This window comes from Leuresthes tenuis, unplaced genomic scaffold (assembly GCF_036924035.1).
Source record: "Leuresthes tenuis unplaced genomic scaffold, fLeuTen1.0.hap1 SCAF_16, whole genome shotgun sequence".
Lineage (NCBI taxonomy): Eukaryota > Metazoa > Chordata > Actinopteri > Atheriniformes > Atherinopsidae > Leuresthes > Leuresthes tenuis.
The window spans coordinates 30,889,243-30,907,527 of record NW_027325370.1 but is presented as its reverse complement, the minus strand read 5'-3'; the positions used below and the strand labels follow the sequence as shown (position 1 = coordinate 30,907,527).

At 42.2% G+C, this 18,285-nt stretch overlaps 1 protein-coding gene across 2 annotated transcripts in view; it reads left to right on the top strand.

The window, feature by feature from the left end:
* foxp3b (forkhead box P3b) overlaps window positions 1–17,099 on the top strand; it is a 33,409-nt gene extending 16,310 nt beyond the window's left edge. Inside the window, exons 5-12 of one of the 2 annotated variants that reach the window (XM_072367489.1) lie at window positions 1,309–1,398; window positions 6,913–7,000; window positions 10,463–10,531; window positions 10,704–10,857; window positions 16,121–16,197; window positions 16,341–16,442; window positions 16,593–16,714; window positions 16,882–17,099. In XM_072367489.1, coding sequence (XP_072223590.1) covers window positions 1,309–1,398; window positions 6,913–7,000; window positions 10,463–10,531; window positions 10,704–10,857; window positions 16,121–16,197; window positions 16,341–16,442; window positions 16,593–16,714; window positions 16,882–16,939 — 760 coding nt within the window. In that variant the 3' untranslated portion in view covers window positions 16,940–17,099. Of the gene's footprint in view, window positions 1–1,305; window positions 1,399–6,912; window positions 7,001–10,462; window positions 10,532–10,703; window positions 10,858–16,120; window positions 16,198–16,340; window positions 16,443–16,592; window positions 16,715–16,881 lie in introns of both variants that reach the window. The other variant, XM_072367488.1, reaches the window with a different exon arrangement.
* Window positions 17,100–18,285: the final 1,186 nt, after the last annotated feature.

Below are 18,285 nucleotides of genomic sequence, written 5' to 3'. Positions count from 1 at the left end.
TTAGAGATAGGGTGAGAAGCTCAGTCATCCGGGAGGGGCTCGGAGTAGAACCACTGCTCCTCCGCATTGAGAGGAGTCAGATGAGGTGGCTCAGGCATCTAGTTAGGATGCACCATGGTCCTGGTGAGGTGTTCCGGGCACGTCCCACTGGGAGGAGACCCCGAGGCGTTCCCAGGCCAGCAGAGAGACATAGTCTCTCTAGCGTGTCCTGGGTCTCGCCTCCAGAAGAGTTGGAGGAAGTGGCCGGGGACAGGGACATCTCGGTTTCTCTGCTCAAGCTGCTGCCCCCGCGACCCGACCCCCGGAGAAGAGGCAGATACTTGACATTGGATGATAACTTTTTGGAGGTTCTTGTGATTGATGACAGTTTGCGGCAATAGCTCAGATATTTATTTGTTGTTGTGGTAACTGGAATATGTTGTAGTGCCTGCTGACAGGATCATATGTGTCAGCAGGTTGCCCAGTACCATGGACTGGATTAGGTTTATGATTAGACAGATCAGATCACGTATGCCGTCCTTCGCTATGCTGAGCTTTAGGGTTCCGAGCTTTCCTCCTACCAGTCCTAACCACATGAGGGAGTCAGTAGATCTGAATTTCTAGGCTCCATACCTGTGGAGATGTGGATACCTGTGGAGGTAATGTACCTGTGGAGGTAATGTACCTGTGGAGGTAATGTATGTGCACCTGCTGTATTTTTGGCTGACTGGGCTTGTAAGGAGTGAACCCTACATCTACTTGTTGGTCTGACTGTAGAGAGTGAATGTGTCCACTGGACCTGGTATTTTAAACCAGAACACATCAGTCACCTGTTGACATAATTGTAGATTGTGGTCTTTATAAAAAGTGTTCCATTTCCTAGAATCCCATCAAACACACAGGCCCTTGTTCTCAACAACCAGCGTAGCTCAATGTCTAATAGCAGCGTTCGATGGACTTCACCCTCACTCAGAAGTTTTTATAATCCAGTAAATGTTCTATGAGTTTACACAACATGAGCAAATATGAATTTTGACAACCTCACGCCCTTTTCTCACGCAGTCCATAGTTTTAGACATATTTCAGTCAATAATTCAATTCTGCTTCTTTTCATGCATACTAGAACAATATGGTGGTCCAATTAAATTGAACAGTCAAGCTGTGGCTGTAGTTTGTCTCAGTTGTGCATATAACAGTTGTGTTTAAATTATGCCTCGATGTAGCCATGCAGAACACTGACATCAGTGTGACTGACAGTATGTCCTCATGAAAACTTTAACTGACTGATTAAGTTGTTAATGGTGAAGACATTTCCATTTCCTTCAGCAGCTCTGATGGGACCAGTGTTCTGTTTGTAAGTGGATTCTGCCGCTGGCCTGGCTGTGGCGCTGTATCTGAAGATTTCCCCAGTTTCTTGAAGTAAGTATACTGATAGATATACACATTTATTCAATTAGTTACTTTTTTTCCATTTCTTTTTTTTTTTATTTGAAAAATGGATATTTTTTGGGGGGGTGGGGGTTTCAGCCAAATAGTAATGAACTACTCTTAAGGACAATTATTAGTTTTTGTTGCCAAAAACTTTGTAGAATGAAACAGACAGCAGGCAGACATGATATTGCATTCACATTGCATTAGAGCAGTGTTTCTCAATTCCGGTCCTCATGACCCACCGCCCTGCATGTTTTCGATGTTTCCCTCCTCCCCCAGACCTGATTTAAATTAATGGCTCCTTATCAGGCCACTGCAGAGCTTGAGGACGAGCTGATCATTTGAATCAGGTGTGATGGAGGAGAGAAACTTTGAAAGCATGCAAGGCAGTGGGTCATGAGGGCCGTTATTGAGAAACACTGCATTAGGGTGAGTGTTTGTCTGTGGCATAGATCAGTTTCCTGTATGTGTAAGACAGCACATTGGTGAAACAGAGAGGAGGATCAGCGAGAATGAGCTTCATGTTGTGATGCCGTTCACATTAAATATAGAAATACACAAAAGTTGCCTAATGGATGTTTTTAAAGCTGGCTCAGACTGTGCACATTTTAGCAATAGGGTCTTTGCAGTAAAGAGTAACTACAGGGCCAAATAAATTATAGTCTTTGTACATGACTATCACAGTGAAAGCTGGGCTGACTTGCCAATTGGACCCAACAGCAGATGTAGACACTGGGAGATTTGAGTAAAAGAGGTGTGGTGCAGAAGGTACTGAGTCAACGGTGGGGCGAGCAGGTAGGTAGTGAGCAGGCAGGTGTCTCAAAATCCACAGTGGATAGCCAAATCCATTAGCTTGGAAATCCAGGGCGAGGTGAGCAATGAAGGAACAGACACTGGGAACACAGGAGGACAAGGTAACTACACCTAGGATTTTACTTTGAGAGGCGCGTAGACGTCGGCCGTATTACCACTGTAGCAGTGAGAACAATCTGGCAAAGACTGGTTGCTCCTAAGAAGGCGTCTTGACGAGCACAGATGAGAAACAGGTGAGAGGAAAGGAGCTGAACCAGACTTTCGCACCGGGCTTCCTGGAAAAACCTGCTCAACCCCGCCTAAGACCCAGAAACCAAACAAACACCACAGCCAAGCATGATCGTGACAATAGCTCCAAGTAAATTAATAGCCCTGCCATTCATTAAAGCTGCAAAATGAAGAAAACAAAAGATTTATATCCCACTCCAGAAGTGCATAAATAGTGGTCCTGTAAACAAGCATCAGTTGTTTTCCTTGTGCATGAGCAGAGTCCACACTTACAATTCATACAGTCTATGTGATGAAAAACTTGTTGCAGACTGAGATGGGCTTGTGCAGATGCTCTTGGACTTCACAGCACATCACAAAATCTGTGAGGCCAGCATGAACTGGCCTTTAAGCTTACAATAGTTAGGTACTTTATCCATGATATACTGCAAGGTGTTTAGGGTCAGGAAGCAGACAGTTTGGTACTGGTGGGTAAATAGAGGTGAAGGAGCACCCAAACACTTCAACAGCACTTGCACAACTACAGAAATTACTGAGGGTTTTAGTTATAATAATCATTTTTATTTCTGGGTGCCTTTCAGGACACTCAAGATAAAAAAAGAATCAATCAGAGGGTGTAGTTTGCCATCTGAATGATGTCCTGGTTGGGGAGTTCTCACACGAATAACTTGACACTCACCTTCATGAAATCCTCACTAAGGCAGTAAATGCGGTCATAACTGTTACAGAAAAACAAAAAAAATAATGGACAGAACAACGATTTTTTACAAAGAGACGTTACATTTCTGGGCCACATCATCCCTGAAATGAAAGTAAAACCAGAACCTGCCAGCACTGCAGCTGCCAACATGAGAGCAGTATGAAACGCCCTCTTGAAGCGATCAAGAGATGGAAAGTTTATTGCACAGCTAGCAGAGGAAGACAATCCTCTCAAAAACCTAAAAAATGACAATAATAATTGTATTAAAAAATTGTGAATAATAAAGCCTTTTGCAGCTTAAAGTGGGTCATGTGTTAGCCCTGTTTGATCCAAACAAAGACATTAAAGTGTCAGCAGATGCATCTTTCCAAGGGGGAAGATGAATGGAGACCTGCGCCTGGTGCTCCCTCTCTCTCATCAGTTGAAGAGAGATACGAACAGGTGGAAAAAGAGGGGCTGATGAGGTCCTAATAAGGGCCTTAAAACAATTCAGAGACTTTCTCTTTGATTGACATTTTGACCAGGAGACCAGACAAAAGTCACAGCTGGGTCTCTTGTGGCCCAAGCTTTGACACCTTACCTCATCATCAGATCACTGGTGCCCAGCTCACATAAAGGTGACTTGAAGCTGTACTGGGCAGAGCTTATCTTTATTGCTGTGCATGGTTGTCTCCTGCTCTATGGCGTAACTACGCATTCTTTGGGGGGGTCGTGTCCCCCCAATATTGAGAAAATACCAACCTGTCCCCCCCAATATACAGAAGAAAATATGTAAAATGCATGTTCTCCTTTTATGAACCCTGTCAAGAGATCGGTCTCTTGTTATGTCTTATTTATTTTCAATTTATTTCCGTGTGTTACCGGGGACGTAAGGGCTGCGCGCGGTCGCCGTTGTTGATCGCTAACACCCTGAGAGTGACCCAACGGGCGCGCCGCCGTCTCAGCAGCGGCTCTCGTTATCTTTACGTTGGACTTCTACTTTTGACGGAGCCGCTGCTCAACCGCGCCAAGCTCAACAGAGCAGATTGTACCAGAACAGGAAATCCAACACAGAATCAACAAAATAAACTTCCGCCCCCTTTCAAAATAAAAAACTTAAAACAAAAATAGCATTAGACTATTAGACTTTTCATTGTTAATGCATATTTTGAGACATTGACACAATAGGAATTAACCTGGACAATTTTGTTTTTCTTGGACCCCCCCAATGTCTAAACCATGGTTACGCCCTTGCTCCTGCTAAAAAACTTATAATCCCTGCAACCTTCAGAAACTACAATCTTTTTAACTGGACGAACAGAGGCACATCAGGGATACATACTGAAAAGTGAGCTGTGGCCTGGTTTAGGGCAGCAGCTATATGAACTTGTGTTGAAGTTATAAGGTGTGCATTAAAGGAACTAACTAATCATACACACCTGCTGATACCAACAGGTTTTCCTAGACAGATCCTGAGGGACGATACAGGGAAAACATACCTACTGGTAGTGTATTATTACCAAAGATGTATGGAAGTGGCAAACCTCAACCACATAAAGTCCTCTGATATCACCAAATACCTCTAGTTGATATTCACAGATGCCGATTGCTAACTATGGACCACAGTCGTCAGAGAGAAAGTCTGAGTCAGAATCCAAGAATCAGAATCAGAATCAGAAAATACTTTTTCTGATTAATTCCCCTGAGGGGGGAATTATTTTTGCAACAGGCAGCTTGCGGCTAACGCACATGCGCACAATTAAAGAGTTGCAATGGGGGAGGGGGCAGCCTCATCAAGAACAGCAAACATAAGCTCACCATCCAACATAGAACTCAAAACATAAGGAAAAATTTGCTCACTTCATACATAAAAACACAAAAAACAACTTGAAGGTGTGGGATGGGGGTAAACCCAGAGATTTGCTACGTCTGGCTCTCAACCAGTGTCTCAGTTCACAAGATGTTATCATGATACCACAGCATGTTGCCATGGAGAAGTCCTTGATCGGGTCCCAGACGGAGTCAACAATCACCAGGTGTCCGTGAAGGAAGGGAGGAGGGAAAAAGGAGTTCAGAGCATCTCACAGCAGCGATCTCAGGGAGAGTTGTTTCAGCAGCGGTCTTGGCCAAGGCCGGTGCCACAGAAGAGCAGGAATGCAGATTAGATTATGATTGTTGGGTTAGGGCGAGTCGTCGCATTTCAATGGACACGGCTTACCCTGTTTGTCCATTCTGGTCACAGAAACAATCCATTAATTTTGAGAGCAATGCGGAGAGAGACACCAAAGTTTGAGACAGGACAAGACGTGAAGAAAAGCAGGGAAGATATGGGAGAGGGCAGGTAGAGGAGAGAAGAGAAATGCCTTAGTTGAGAGCCGGAAGAAAAAGATGTCATCCTTTACTGCTAAATATGGATCTACATATGTGAACAACAGAGACGCAGAGCAGACAGTTCATACTGTTAAAAAATCTCCTCAGAAAGGCCACAGATCCTTATCTTGCCCTGCTAGCTTATCGTATCAATGCCCCAAGAATGGCTGTGGTTTGGGCGATGGGCTGCTGGCTTTGCTCCACTGCTCTGACCCTTAAATCCTTGTTGAATCCAGTCATCCCTGACACCGAAGTCATTGCTGCAAAAGAGAAGGACAAAAAGTGTGTTCATCAAGAACAATTCATTTCATCAATAGAACACGTTTATCTTTTCACAGATATTGCTGTTTTAATCTGTAATTTGTGAATTTACAACATTTTTCTTATGAAAGTAATATTTTGTAAATTACACCTTTATTTCCCAACTAATTTATCTTTCCTTATGTTCACATTAAGGGCCATTATAGTATATTATATATGACTCCATCAGTTAGTCAAAGTTAGAGGAGCAAAGACTAGTTGGATCAGACAGCAGAGCCGATCCAGTGTAGCAAGAACCCACACAAGTAACAATGATGAGAATGTGTTGAAGAGAGCTGCAAATAATAGCTCATCATATGATGATCAGGCAGGTGGATGCAGATGGCTTCATTAGAAACCCGGAACCAGTGGCCAATGACCACCCAGAGAGCAGAGAGGACCTGGGAAGTGAGGTTACCTGAAGTTGAGTTTTCAGTGTCAGGAAGGAGGCTCTCTTTTAAACAGGCTGGATCACCATGGTAACTTTTGTTACCGTGTGTTGGATGTAGATTGGCTGTAAAGACGCCATTGTTTCAAACAAAATCTTGTCAAGCAGAAGTGTTGAATCAGTGTTGATGCCTGATACTGAAACCAAATTCAAAGTGCTTGACTGATGTGGAACTAATGTCATATTCTGAAACATATCTGACTGTCATTCAATAGTTCAGCAACCATTTAAACAGTTTGGTCACTGTACTGCAGTGTACTGCATTTAGTTTATATTGATGAAATGTTAGCATTTTCATTTAAAAATTTATCCAAAATATTAAATATCTTTTTTAAATATTAAGAGGATGTTCTGATATGAGTTTTAACCTTATATCAACCTTTTTGACCGCAGTGAGTGATGGAAATTGTACAAAAACAGAGGGAAGACTTTAATACCCAAATCTGCTACCACCAAAGAAGCTCTGCAGTTACCGTAGCACATAGGCTCTGCATTGCATTACCATGGTAACCTACAGTGCATCATTTTACAATAGTTTAAATTAATTTGAATCAGGATTTTTCTTCAGCAGACCTCTTTTCTTAACTAATTTGGCATTAATTTTCTTTCTTATTTTTTTTTTTACAATTTAGGCATAATAATTTGATTTTGTTTTATCTTACAGACACCTCCACTCTGAACACAGACATAGTGACAGAAGTATTGCCCAGTGGAGGGTCCAGCAGGATATTGTCCAGTACATGGAGCGTCAGGTGGGAAATATAGAAACCTAGAAGGTTTCCAGTTACACAATAAATACAACTGTACAAAATAACGAAAACATTTGAACATTCGAAAACATGATGCAAGGGCTGCATGGTGGTGTGGTGGTTAGCACCGTCACCTCACAGGTTCAATCCCTGCCTGGGGCCCTTCTGTGTGGAGTTTGCATGTTCTCCCCGTGTATGCGTGGGTTCTCTCCAGGTACTCCGGCTTCCTCCCACCATCCAAAAACATGCATGTCAGGTTAATTGGTGACTCCAAATTGTTCGTAGGAGTGAGTGTGAGTGTGAGCGTGCATGGTTTGTCTCATTTGTCTCTATGTGGCCCTGTGATGGACTGGCGACCTGTCCAGGGTGTACCCCGCCTTTCGCCCAATGACTGCTGGGATAGGCTCCAGCCCATCTGCTACCCGATTAATGGACTGTCAGTATAGAAAATGGATGGATGGATTCTGATGCAAACTCTCTCACCCTCATAGCTGTAAGGATCTCAGTTCATGTATATGTCTTTTTCTAAGACATATTTTAGTCCCAGGTTAAATTCAAGAGATCCCCCATGAAAAACCAAACTCAGTCAACGTCTGCTCCACCAATGTAATGTAATACAGCCCTATGTATAATGTATATAATGTATACAGCTCTTTGCAACCATCCATTTCGGTGTACCAAAGTGCTTTAAAGCAGATAATAAATAAAGAAAAGAATAAGTAAAAAAAGAACATTAAAAAACAATAAAAGAACAGTAAAAGCAATAAAATACAACAAAATCAAATAAGATGAGATAAAAATGTAAATATGTGAAAATATGTGCATATATGTAAATGTAAAAATGTAAAGCCAAAAATGAGTACCAGTAAGTTTTATGATGATAGACACCTGAGAGACATTTTTTACAGTTAACACACCACTGAGAGACACCCCTTTAAAGAAGGGAATGTTTTCAGAGATTTAAAGCTTTTCAACTTCAACCCAACTCTGATTCAACAGGGACAAAAACAGCATAGAAAGGCAGTCCAAACACCATCATATCCTTCAGTGAAAATGACTAAAAGCTTGGAATCATTTTGCTGTCTTACAGAGAAAGCAGTATTATTCTTATATAGTGATTCAACAAGTACAGTATGTATCCCTGTATACAACATAAATGCTCACTTTGTGTTGCTGTTTACCTTGAACATGACTGCCTTTTACCAGCTAGTCTTCTCATTATTATTCTTGTTATTGTGAGAATGTATTTTGTGATATTTCAGTCAAACAAACATTCAAGCAAGCATTCCACTGACTAAAGTTGGACACTTCTGTGTGAACATAAGACAGATCATTTCACTGTTTGACCACCGCCATCTTGGATATTGAAGGCAGGTTAAGTGACGTAGCCCAAATGTTGAGAGTTGCAATTCTTTTTGTTGGAAAAATGGAATACCTCATTACTACATGTGAATGAACTACTGCTGCTGATTTTGTTTGGATCTGTAAACTGCATGCACCATTTGAGTTGTAGCATTGAGCTTTCATTGCATTAAAAAAATACAGTCAGAATTTTGAGATTTCCCTCATGAAGCCTGAGTTTAAAGTTAAAGTTGACAGATTTGAGCCATCTAATCTAAACAAGGCCAGTCTGGCCATGCAGCAGGCTACCAGCACACTAAAGTCTGGCAAAAAAATGTAAACCTTTTGCAGATATGTAAATCAAGGTCCTTTCGGAATATATTCCATCCATACATTTTCATCCACTTATCTGAGGTCGGGTCGTTGAGACAATAGGTCCAGGCGAGAAACCCAGACATCCCTCCCCCAGCAACACTCTCAAGCTCCTCCTGGGGGATCAGAGGCAGAGGCAGTCCCAGGCTAGAAGGGACATATAATCCCTCCAAGTCATCAGTCCTGGGTCTGCCCTGGGGCTTCCTCCCAATAGGACATGCCTGGAAAACCTCCAAAGGGAGGCGACCAGGAGGCATTCTAACCAGATGTCCGAACCAACTCAGCAGACTCCTTTCGATGCAGAGAAGCAGCGGCTCTACTCTGACCTTCTGAGCTTCTCCCCCTATCTCTTAGGTTCAGCCCAGCCACCTTCTGAAGAAAATCCATTTCAGCCACTTGTATCAGTGATCTTATTTCGGTCACTATCCAGATCTGTAACCATAGGTGAGGAAAGATGGATCATCGAATTGAAAGCTTCGCCTTCCGGCTCAGCTCCCTCTTTACCATAACAGACCGGAGCAGCGCCCTCATTACTACTGACAAAGCCTCAATACACCAGTACATCTCTTGCCCCAACCTGCCATCACTCGTGAACAAGAAACCCAGATACTTAAACTCTTCTGCCAGAAGTTCCACAACCTGGGACAAAACCACCCCCTGAATCCAAAGTTCGACAATCGGTTGGAGCCTCCTCTCCAACACCATAAAGTAAACCTTTCTGTGGAGGCTGAGTAGAGTGGTGCCCCTATAGTTGGAACACACTATCTGGTCCCCTTTCTTAAAAATGGGAACCACCACTCTGGTCTGCCACACCACAGGCTTTGGCCCAGACCTTGATGCAACATTGAAGAGGCCTGTCAGCCAAGACAGCCCCACCATATCCAGAGCCTTCAGAATCCCAGGGCGATATCAGCATCCTTCCACCACCCGAAAATATGCTCAGTTCGGGTCATCAGTTTTCAAGGCATTCACCAGTGAGCTGTCCCCTAGGCCTGACTCCAGAGGGGTTCCCCCAGCTTCTGCACTGATTACTGTATTACAGGTATTTACCTTGGGGGTAATCAGAGTCACCCACATGTGCTCCCACCAGAGGGTGTCTGCTTCCTGAAGCCAAACTGGCAGCTGGTTCCACAGAGAGGGGCCTGATAACTGAAGGCTCTGCCTCCCATTCTACTTTTAGAAACTCTGGGAACCACAAGGAAACCTGCAGCCTGAGAGCAAAGTGCTCTGTTGGGGAAATATCCAACTATGAGATCTTTAAGATATGATGGAGCTCGGTCATTAAGAGCTTTATATGTGAGGAGAAGAATCTTAAATTCTATTCTGAATTTAACAGGGAGCCAATGAAGAGAAGCTAAAAATGGAGAAACATGATCTCTCCTGTTAGTTCTAATCAGAACTCTGGCTGCAGGGTTTTGGATCAGCTGGAGGCTTTTCAGAGAATATGTGGGACAGCCCAATAATAAGGAATTACAGTAGTCCAGTCCTGAAGTAACAAATGCATGAACTAGTTTCTCTGCATCACCCTGAGACAGGATGTTCCTGATTTTAGCAATATTACGAAGGTGAAAGAAGGCAAGGAAAGAAAGTTTTATATGTGCATCAAATGATAAATTCTGGTCAAAAATAACTCCAAGTTATACTAGAAGCCAAGGAAATACCATCTAGAGTAACTATTTAGTGAGAGTTCAGACATCAACATATTCACATTAAATAGTGCTTAAATTCAGCCATGCGTGTTGTTTTTTTCAGCTTGCTCTGGAAAAACAGAAACTCGTTGCAATGCAGCTTCATCTCTCTGAACACAAATACTCTGAGCTGGTACGTTGCTTCATTTTGATCTCTCTTCACATGTTTCTTGACTAAGGTGATTAAAATGTGTTTCTTAGAGTAATCTGAAGAATTGAAAAATGAATTGCATGTTTCTTTTTTTCCCCACTTGTAAATAAATCGAAATGAGATTATCTGTTCATGTCCTCCTTCGTTACTTCAGAAAACAGCTTCAGAGTGGCCATACAGCCTTTCTCTGTTGCTGCCCCAGTCTCAACTAACGGACGAGGACAGAATGCAACAATGGGGCATGAAACATCTGGAGGGGTTAGCCCAACATGGTTTCACCTCTACTGGCTCTGCCCATCTTCTGCCAGGTAACATGTTCAATATTCTTATTCATCAAGAAGAAAAACATCCTAGTAAAATTAAAAACCTTTCACAAGGGAGTCCTGACCAAGACAGCAGTAGAGTTAATAGAACACAGCCACCCATCCAGACATGTACCAAGTATATAAAACTTTACAAAAAAAAATCACACACAGGTAGCATATACATAAAAAAGATATAAAATGTCTCAACATCATCATCAGTGATCATAAAGTGGCAGTAAAGTCAAGAACATCTCTTTCACACATGCACTTGAACCCTGTAGTGTTCCAGAGATGATCCAGAGCACTGGCATGTGAGAGCATACATGTTCACATCATTTGCTCTGGACTGAACCGAGATCTTCCACCCAGTCCCCCAATAAAAGCTCTGGATCATCAGCGATCATGCAGAGTTTATCCTGCCTGTGAGCCTGTGAGAAGAATTAGTTTTCACACATTGGTTTAGGCAAATTGGTGGGAAAACGATGTCATGATCAACACACCACGTTCCTCTTTGATAATTCACACATGCCAGGCAGAAGCAGTTCAAAACCACATCAACTGTTAAAAAGTTAGGATGGGGTCAGCAAAAGACTGGAAACACTAAACTGCATGGGCTGTAGCAACTCTATGCCACCGCAGAAGACAATCAATGTGCAAAGTGGCAATCCCTGCTCTATCAGCACACCAGGCCGGATTCACTATTCTCCACATATTTCTCATATATCATTTAAAGTGTAGGCTTTGGCTGCGCTCTGCATGGACAATTCCCACAATCAGTTCTCAACACCGTTCTGTAGAGCTTCACTTCATCACTGGTTTGATCCTGAATAAAGCAGCTGCTGCGGTCAGAGGCTCATCTGCTCTCTGTTCTCTTCAACCAGCAGTCTGTAACCGTGCACAGGAACCCTCTGACATCTGCCTAAATCTAACCCTAACCCTAAATCCCTGAGACTTTTTTTTCTCTTTCACCACTGTAATCACATCAATTCAAAGAAAAGGAACTGTCGCTTGACTGAAAAGTCTCTTGTTGGCAAAGCTTAGAAGGTTCCTCAAAATTAAATGAACACGGACAGCTCGTTCAACACTGTTTCCACCTCATAAAGGTGTGTGTGTAACCCCTAACCCACAGAGGAGGACAGCCTCCTGGTGAGCACCGACTTAGCATCAGGATACTGTTCCTATTGTGTGCACGTGGCTGTTTCACAGATTTTTAGACCAGTTGAAGCCCACATTTCAGCCTCCTCTTTTGGGACTGTTTGCCCCATGTTAGGCTGACACCTGGGGAAAGGTGGTCTGTCGCTCTGCTCCTGCACTGCCTTGTCCAGCTTTCATGGGTTTATAATTCATGCGTCTGTAAAAATGAGAAGAAAATATTGCAGACTGAAACCTGAATGAGTTTCTTATGGTGACAAACACCAGGTCTTCACTTTTCTTAAATAGTTTCTTAAACAAATTCAAGGTGAGTTGGTGCTGACTGTGCACAGTGCCCAAACTGTGCCTGGAAATAAAAAAGCATGTTGCTTAAAGAACTGAATGAATGTGTTGGAGTCAGGTGGCATTTTACTCAAATGACCCATCCCAACATGGCAGCACATCTCTGTTTAAATTGAATGTTATCTGTAGTTTTAAGGACATCACCTTCTACTTTTCTCTGAGTTGTTTGAAGACACCGACTCACCAATCTGGAGTTGAAATGGACTTAAGTAGGGACTGACCTCTTCAGTACACAGCTGCATCCGGATAAACGTGCTATCTTCAAATCATTTGACTTCTGAATGATGGATTCGCCTCTCACGCTGTCTGTGGGATCCTACTTTGCTGCCGGTCCTGGAGGATCTGACCCACACTGTGTCTGGGCTCTGCCTGCATAGGAGCAGGATGGAGGACACGTCGCCTTCTCTTTTCTAATGGATCTCCTCCTTCTTCCTGGTTCATTCTGTTGTTTTTAGTTCATGTCCCCATGTTTTAGAACGGCTGGTCGTGTTTTTAACTCGTTTAACTTTAGCTCCACCGCTTCTCGCTGGAGTTCCTGTTTTCCTGGATATCACCGCTCAGTCTGTGTCTCTCCTTGCTTTCACCATCACTGGGTGAAACTGTCACCAGCTTTCTCAGTCACGGGTACATCTCACACGGGAACGTGCGCATCTGGCAGTGCGCCAAACGTCACTTCACTCCCTCAGCCGCTATTCTTCCCTTCTGATACTGCAGACTTTATGAGTGTGATGACTTTATATGACCATTTCTGCCTCACTCCTGCTGCTCGTGGTTCTAATGTAGGATGGAGCAGCTGTAATGATCCAATCCAAGCTCAATCCAGGTCCAAACACTCCCACATGTTTTAACACCACTGCAGACTTTAAAGAAAGAGCTTGTCTGGTTTTTTTTACATCTGAATGTGCCCAGTCTTGTCTCTTAAATGCACATGTTGTGAATCTGGGCACACTCGACTGATGCAGATGTTTTATTGTTTTATCTGAATCTTGGCTGAGTAAATCTGTCCCAGACAGCGACGTAAACATTGATGGCTATGATGTGTTTAGGACTGACTGGTAACTGTGCCCTGCTTAACTTAATGCAGCTCCTCTCAGAGTTCAACTCAAAGGAACTTATAGCCTTGAGTGATTTTAACCTGAACTGGTTCCAACCAGTTTCTGATGAGCTCCTATCTCCCCGTAGCTCACTGAACGTCTTCCAGTTGGCTGGCAGTGCAGCTCGACCAAACCTTAAAAATCCTCTATAATAAATCTTATCCTGACAAATGCCCCTCATAAATACATGCCTGTGTATTTGCAAACGATGGCCTGTGGGCTGTTGCAACAGGAAGAAATACAAAAACCCCTCAAAGCAGGCCTCGCATCATTCAGAAACATGACATGAGCAAGGTTTTCTTGCTTGGAAGTGTTTTTATGATGATTTTGGCAACATCGTTAACAAGCATGCTCCATCTAGGAGGGATAGAGTCAAAGGCATAAACAGTGCATGGTCCACTCCAGACCTTTCTGATCTCCTCCAGCAGCACAACCTGGCCTGGGCTGAAGCCAGAAAAACAGATCCAAACTCTGACTGGTTAGTCTCTGGGCAATTATGTAATACATACATTTTAGAACATTTAAGTCTCTTAATCCCACAAATGTAAGTTCTACATTTAATTATTTTCCTGCTTCTTCTGATTATCAGACAGTCCTTTATTTTAATCACAAAGCCTTCAGGCTCTTGGACTCAGCAAAAGCTGCAGGCCCTGGTAAACTCCAGCCTTACTTTTTAAAGTTAGCATCTGATTTTATCGCCCCTCTCTTGACTCACATTTTTTACTTGTCCTTGATCAGTAACACCATAGCTCTTATCTGGAAGTCTGCCCATGTCACTCCTCTGCTCAAAAGGGCAACCCCTTGATTTTAAACAACTACAGGCGTATCTCCAAGCTGTCTGTCCTGGCAAAGGTTCTTGAGTCCCTGCTCAGTGATCAGCTGAAGGACTTTTTAAATGAGAACAATATTTTATTTGACTCTCAATCCGGTTTTAGAAAAAGACACAGCACAGTTACAGCAGCACTTAATGTTTTAATGGTTTTATAGATTTTATTGATAACAAACAGCACTGTGCAACCCTTTTTGTCGATAAAGCTTGTGATACTCTCCATCCTTGCACATTATATAAAGCAGGACTGTCAGACAATGCAGTTGCCTGGTTTAAAAACTACCTGACGGACAGAACTCAGTGTGTGCAGGTAGACGGCCGCACTTCCAGCTCACTCACTTTGTCAAAAGGTGTGCCACAAGGCTCAGTCCTGGGGCCACTTTGTTCATACTTTACATCAATAACATCAATCACAATATATCAAATGCAAAACTTTATTTTTCTGCTGATGACACAGTCATGTACACTTCTGCTTCCACACCTGTCCAAGCCCTTACACAGTTACAACATGCTTTTAACACCATCCAACAAAGGTTTTATGATTCAAAACTGGTTTTAAACGCAGATAAAACAAAAGTCATGATGTTTTCTAATTCAAGGTCCATAACTTTCAAACCTGCCTTCAGTTATCACTGCTTAGGGAACTCAGGTAGAATTTGTCTCTACATACAAGTGTCATGGCATTTTATTTGACGTCTCCATTTCTTTTAGAATAGAATAGAGAAATACAAAAAAAATGTACTGCTCAGATTCATCAGCTTGTTAAAACAAACTAAAACTGAAACTAGGTTTTTTCGAAAATCATGTCTCTTTTAAATTGAGAAGGAGACTGCTTTCTGCCACATTCATGTCTGTGCTGGACTACGGTGATGTCTTGTAAATGCACGCCTCCTCTCAAAGCCTACAGTCCCTGGATACCGTGTATCTTGGAGCTCTGAGGTTCATCACTGATTTGAAATCTCTTACACATCATTGTTGGCTGTATGCTCGTGTTGGATGGTCTTCTTTGTCTGCTCGTGGACTCAATCACTGGCATATTTTGATTTATAAGTCTGTTCTAGGCCTGCTCCCATCCCACCTTCTGACCTACATCAGTCAGAGGAGCACAGAAGCCTATAACCTTCATTCTCAGGATCTTTTTTTACTTTTTAAAGTCTGTTCCGAAAGTCAGAATTGAACAGGGAAAAAAGGTGTTTGCGGCTCCATTTACTTGGAATGACCTTCAGAAAGACCTGAAACCTGATCTGGTTTCACTGGACTCTTTTCAAAGGATATTGAGCGACTTTCAGGCGGAGACATCTGGCTGCAGATGTTTTGATTGATGTGACGTGTTTGTCTGAAACTGTTTATTGTGCTGCTGCCCATCTTGGCCAGGACACTCTTGAAAAGAGATTTTTAATCTCAATGAGGTTTTCCTAGTTAAAAAAAGGCTAAAGTAAAGGAATGTAATAATAAATGCAGTCTTTTTACAAAACATTAAGACCTGCAGTCTGCAAGTTATGAACAAATTGTATCCATTTAGAGTCATGTATTCAACACCCAAGGTTAAAATCCATAAAAAGCCATCAAGTTATTGGGAATTTTTCACATTCTGAACTAAAACAAAGACCTCATTTGATCAGATTCAAGCATTGTGTAAAATATTAACACTTTTTGATAATACTTTTGCAGTGAAATAATGCTGTGATTTGTCTATAATTACATGTCTATACAAACTGTCACCTTTAAGCTACACCGTGCTGTCTGTTATCTGCTGGATTATGTGTCCCACCAACCTTGTTTCTGTATGTACAGATGGGAGCCTCAGAAGATCAAATCATATTAAAAAGATCAACCTGTTGTTTTTCAGATTTGGTGCCAAGTATGGAATGCTACAAATACAACAACATCAGGCCCCCGTACACCTACGCTTATCTGATAAGATGGGTAACTATTTGAAAGTGAATTTAAATTAGCAGGAATAAACACTATTGAACTGTGTGAAAATGAGAAATTGATGTGCTGAGAATAACAGCAGCTCCTGTTGTGACAGTTTTGTCTTCTTTGCTCCTGTTCTTGTGTCTCTTCAGTCTATCCTGGAGTCTCCAGACAAACAGCGCACTCTGAATGAGATTTATAATTGGTTCACGACCATGTTCTTCTACTTCAGACACAACACTGCAACATGGAAGGTTTCAACTACTCATATTACACACTTTCTCTGATGTCTGCTCATCTATGTACACTTTGCTAATGTGATTAATAGGATAATATTACACTTTGACTTTTCAAAAACAACAACCAGAAGAAGGAATTTTCCTGTAACTGCATCTTCTTTCCAGAATGCAGTACGTCACAACCTCAGCCTTCATAAGTGTTTTGTGCGAGTGGAAGGAGGAAAGGGAGCTGTGTGGACAGTGGATGAAAGGGAGTACCAAAGGAGGAAGGGACAAAAATATCACAGGTACAAACATCCCCAACTCTGAACTATATTGACGGGTGTTTCTTTGGTCCACGTCCAGCAGCAGCCAGAGCATGTGTGGGGGACGAGAAGGACACAGAAACTGGCCTCCAAGTTGCAGCAAAACGGAGGGTGTGGTTAATAGTGTTTGTGAATTTCTGTGTTTTCAGGGACTGCCCCATGAAGTGGTTCTCTTCTGTCTCCCATTACTGTCCAGAGGACCCTTGACCGCCAGCAAACAGCAGCACTGGGTCGCTCTTTCACTCTCCCTGCCAAAGTCTTCCACAACAGGGGCCCCTCCACACAGACACATGGTATCAATCTCAGTTTATTTCTCACAGCCGTGTTGCTACATATTGTTCAGACAAACTCACAGCAAACTGCAACAGGAAGTGATGACTGCAGAAAAAACTCATGACTCTGAGGCTAGTATTGTTTTATCATTACAGAGCACATTTATGTAATGGGAACTAATGGAGGCCCAAATATTACAAATCAGGTTACAAATGATTTTCATTATGGATTAATCTGATGATTCTTTTCTAAATGTGCTGATTCATTGGTGAAAAGCCTGCCCTGTCCGAACCTGAAAGGAAAAGCAACTAATTATCATTAAAAAAGGTGGCATCACATGACATTTTTCTACTTTTACAGTAAAAATGACTTGGACTAATGTTGAAGACAAGAAAGTTTCGTATTCAGTCTGCCAAACATTAAAAAAGCCATTCATACATTTGTGTGTTGAAGTCTTTATTTGTAAAATGATGTGCAACTGTCAGAAATTAAAGTAGAGCAAAATATAGAAATAGAAATTACTGGAAAAACAGCACCTGCTGGACCAGGATGTTTGTTTAGCCACACTTTTAACATAAAACTGATATTCAACAGCTGAACCTTCTGGCATTATGGAATCTAGTTGAAAAATGTCCATGACTGCTTCTCTTCAGCCCACTGGAACCTGGTTTTCTTCTCTTTAGGTGTTACTGATGGTTCATGTTTGGCTTTTCTGGATGGAAATCCTGGTTTCTTACGTTTTCCTCACAAACGTTGATTCCTGTTTCTGTCCATTAGTTTTTCATTTATTTTGTTGTGCATTTTATTTTCAGACGTTTTGCTTTGAGCTTTCTGTCCTGACCCTTTGACCCATATATTTCCCTTTTTGTTTGGACCCAGCTGACTGGGAACGTTCAACATCTTTTGTCACACCCTGAGTTGAATGACCTTCTTGAGGGAGTTTTCGAATCCTCATTGTTTCCACTGACAGCTCTTTCATTGGGACCATGTTTCCTGTCACTCAGCAGGTGTAACAGCTCCTTAAACTCAGAAAGGACTCTATTAAAGGGATATTTGGTATATTTTTATATATCCATTTCTATTTCAGTACAGTTGTGTGAAGCCCTTATGAGCAGTCAATATGAACAGCTGTGTGATGCTAGAAAAAAACTAATAATTAAGGTTAAGATTAAGATCAGATTTATTTGTCATGTACAGGAAATACACAAAATGACTCCTCCGCTTTTAACCCATCCAGGTCGGCACCTGTTGAACACACACATGCACAGGGTCACACACTC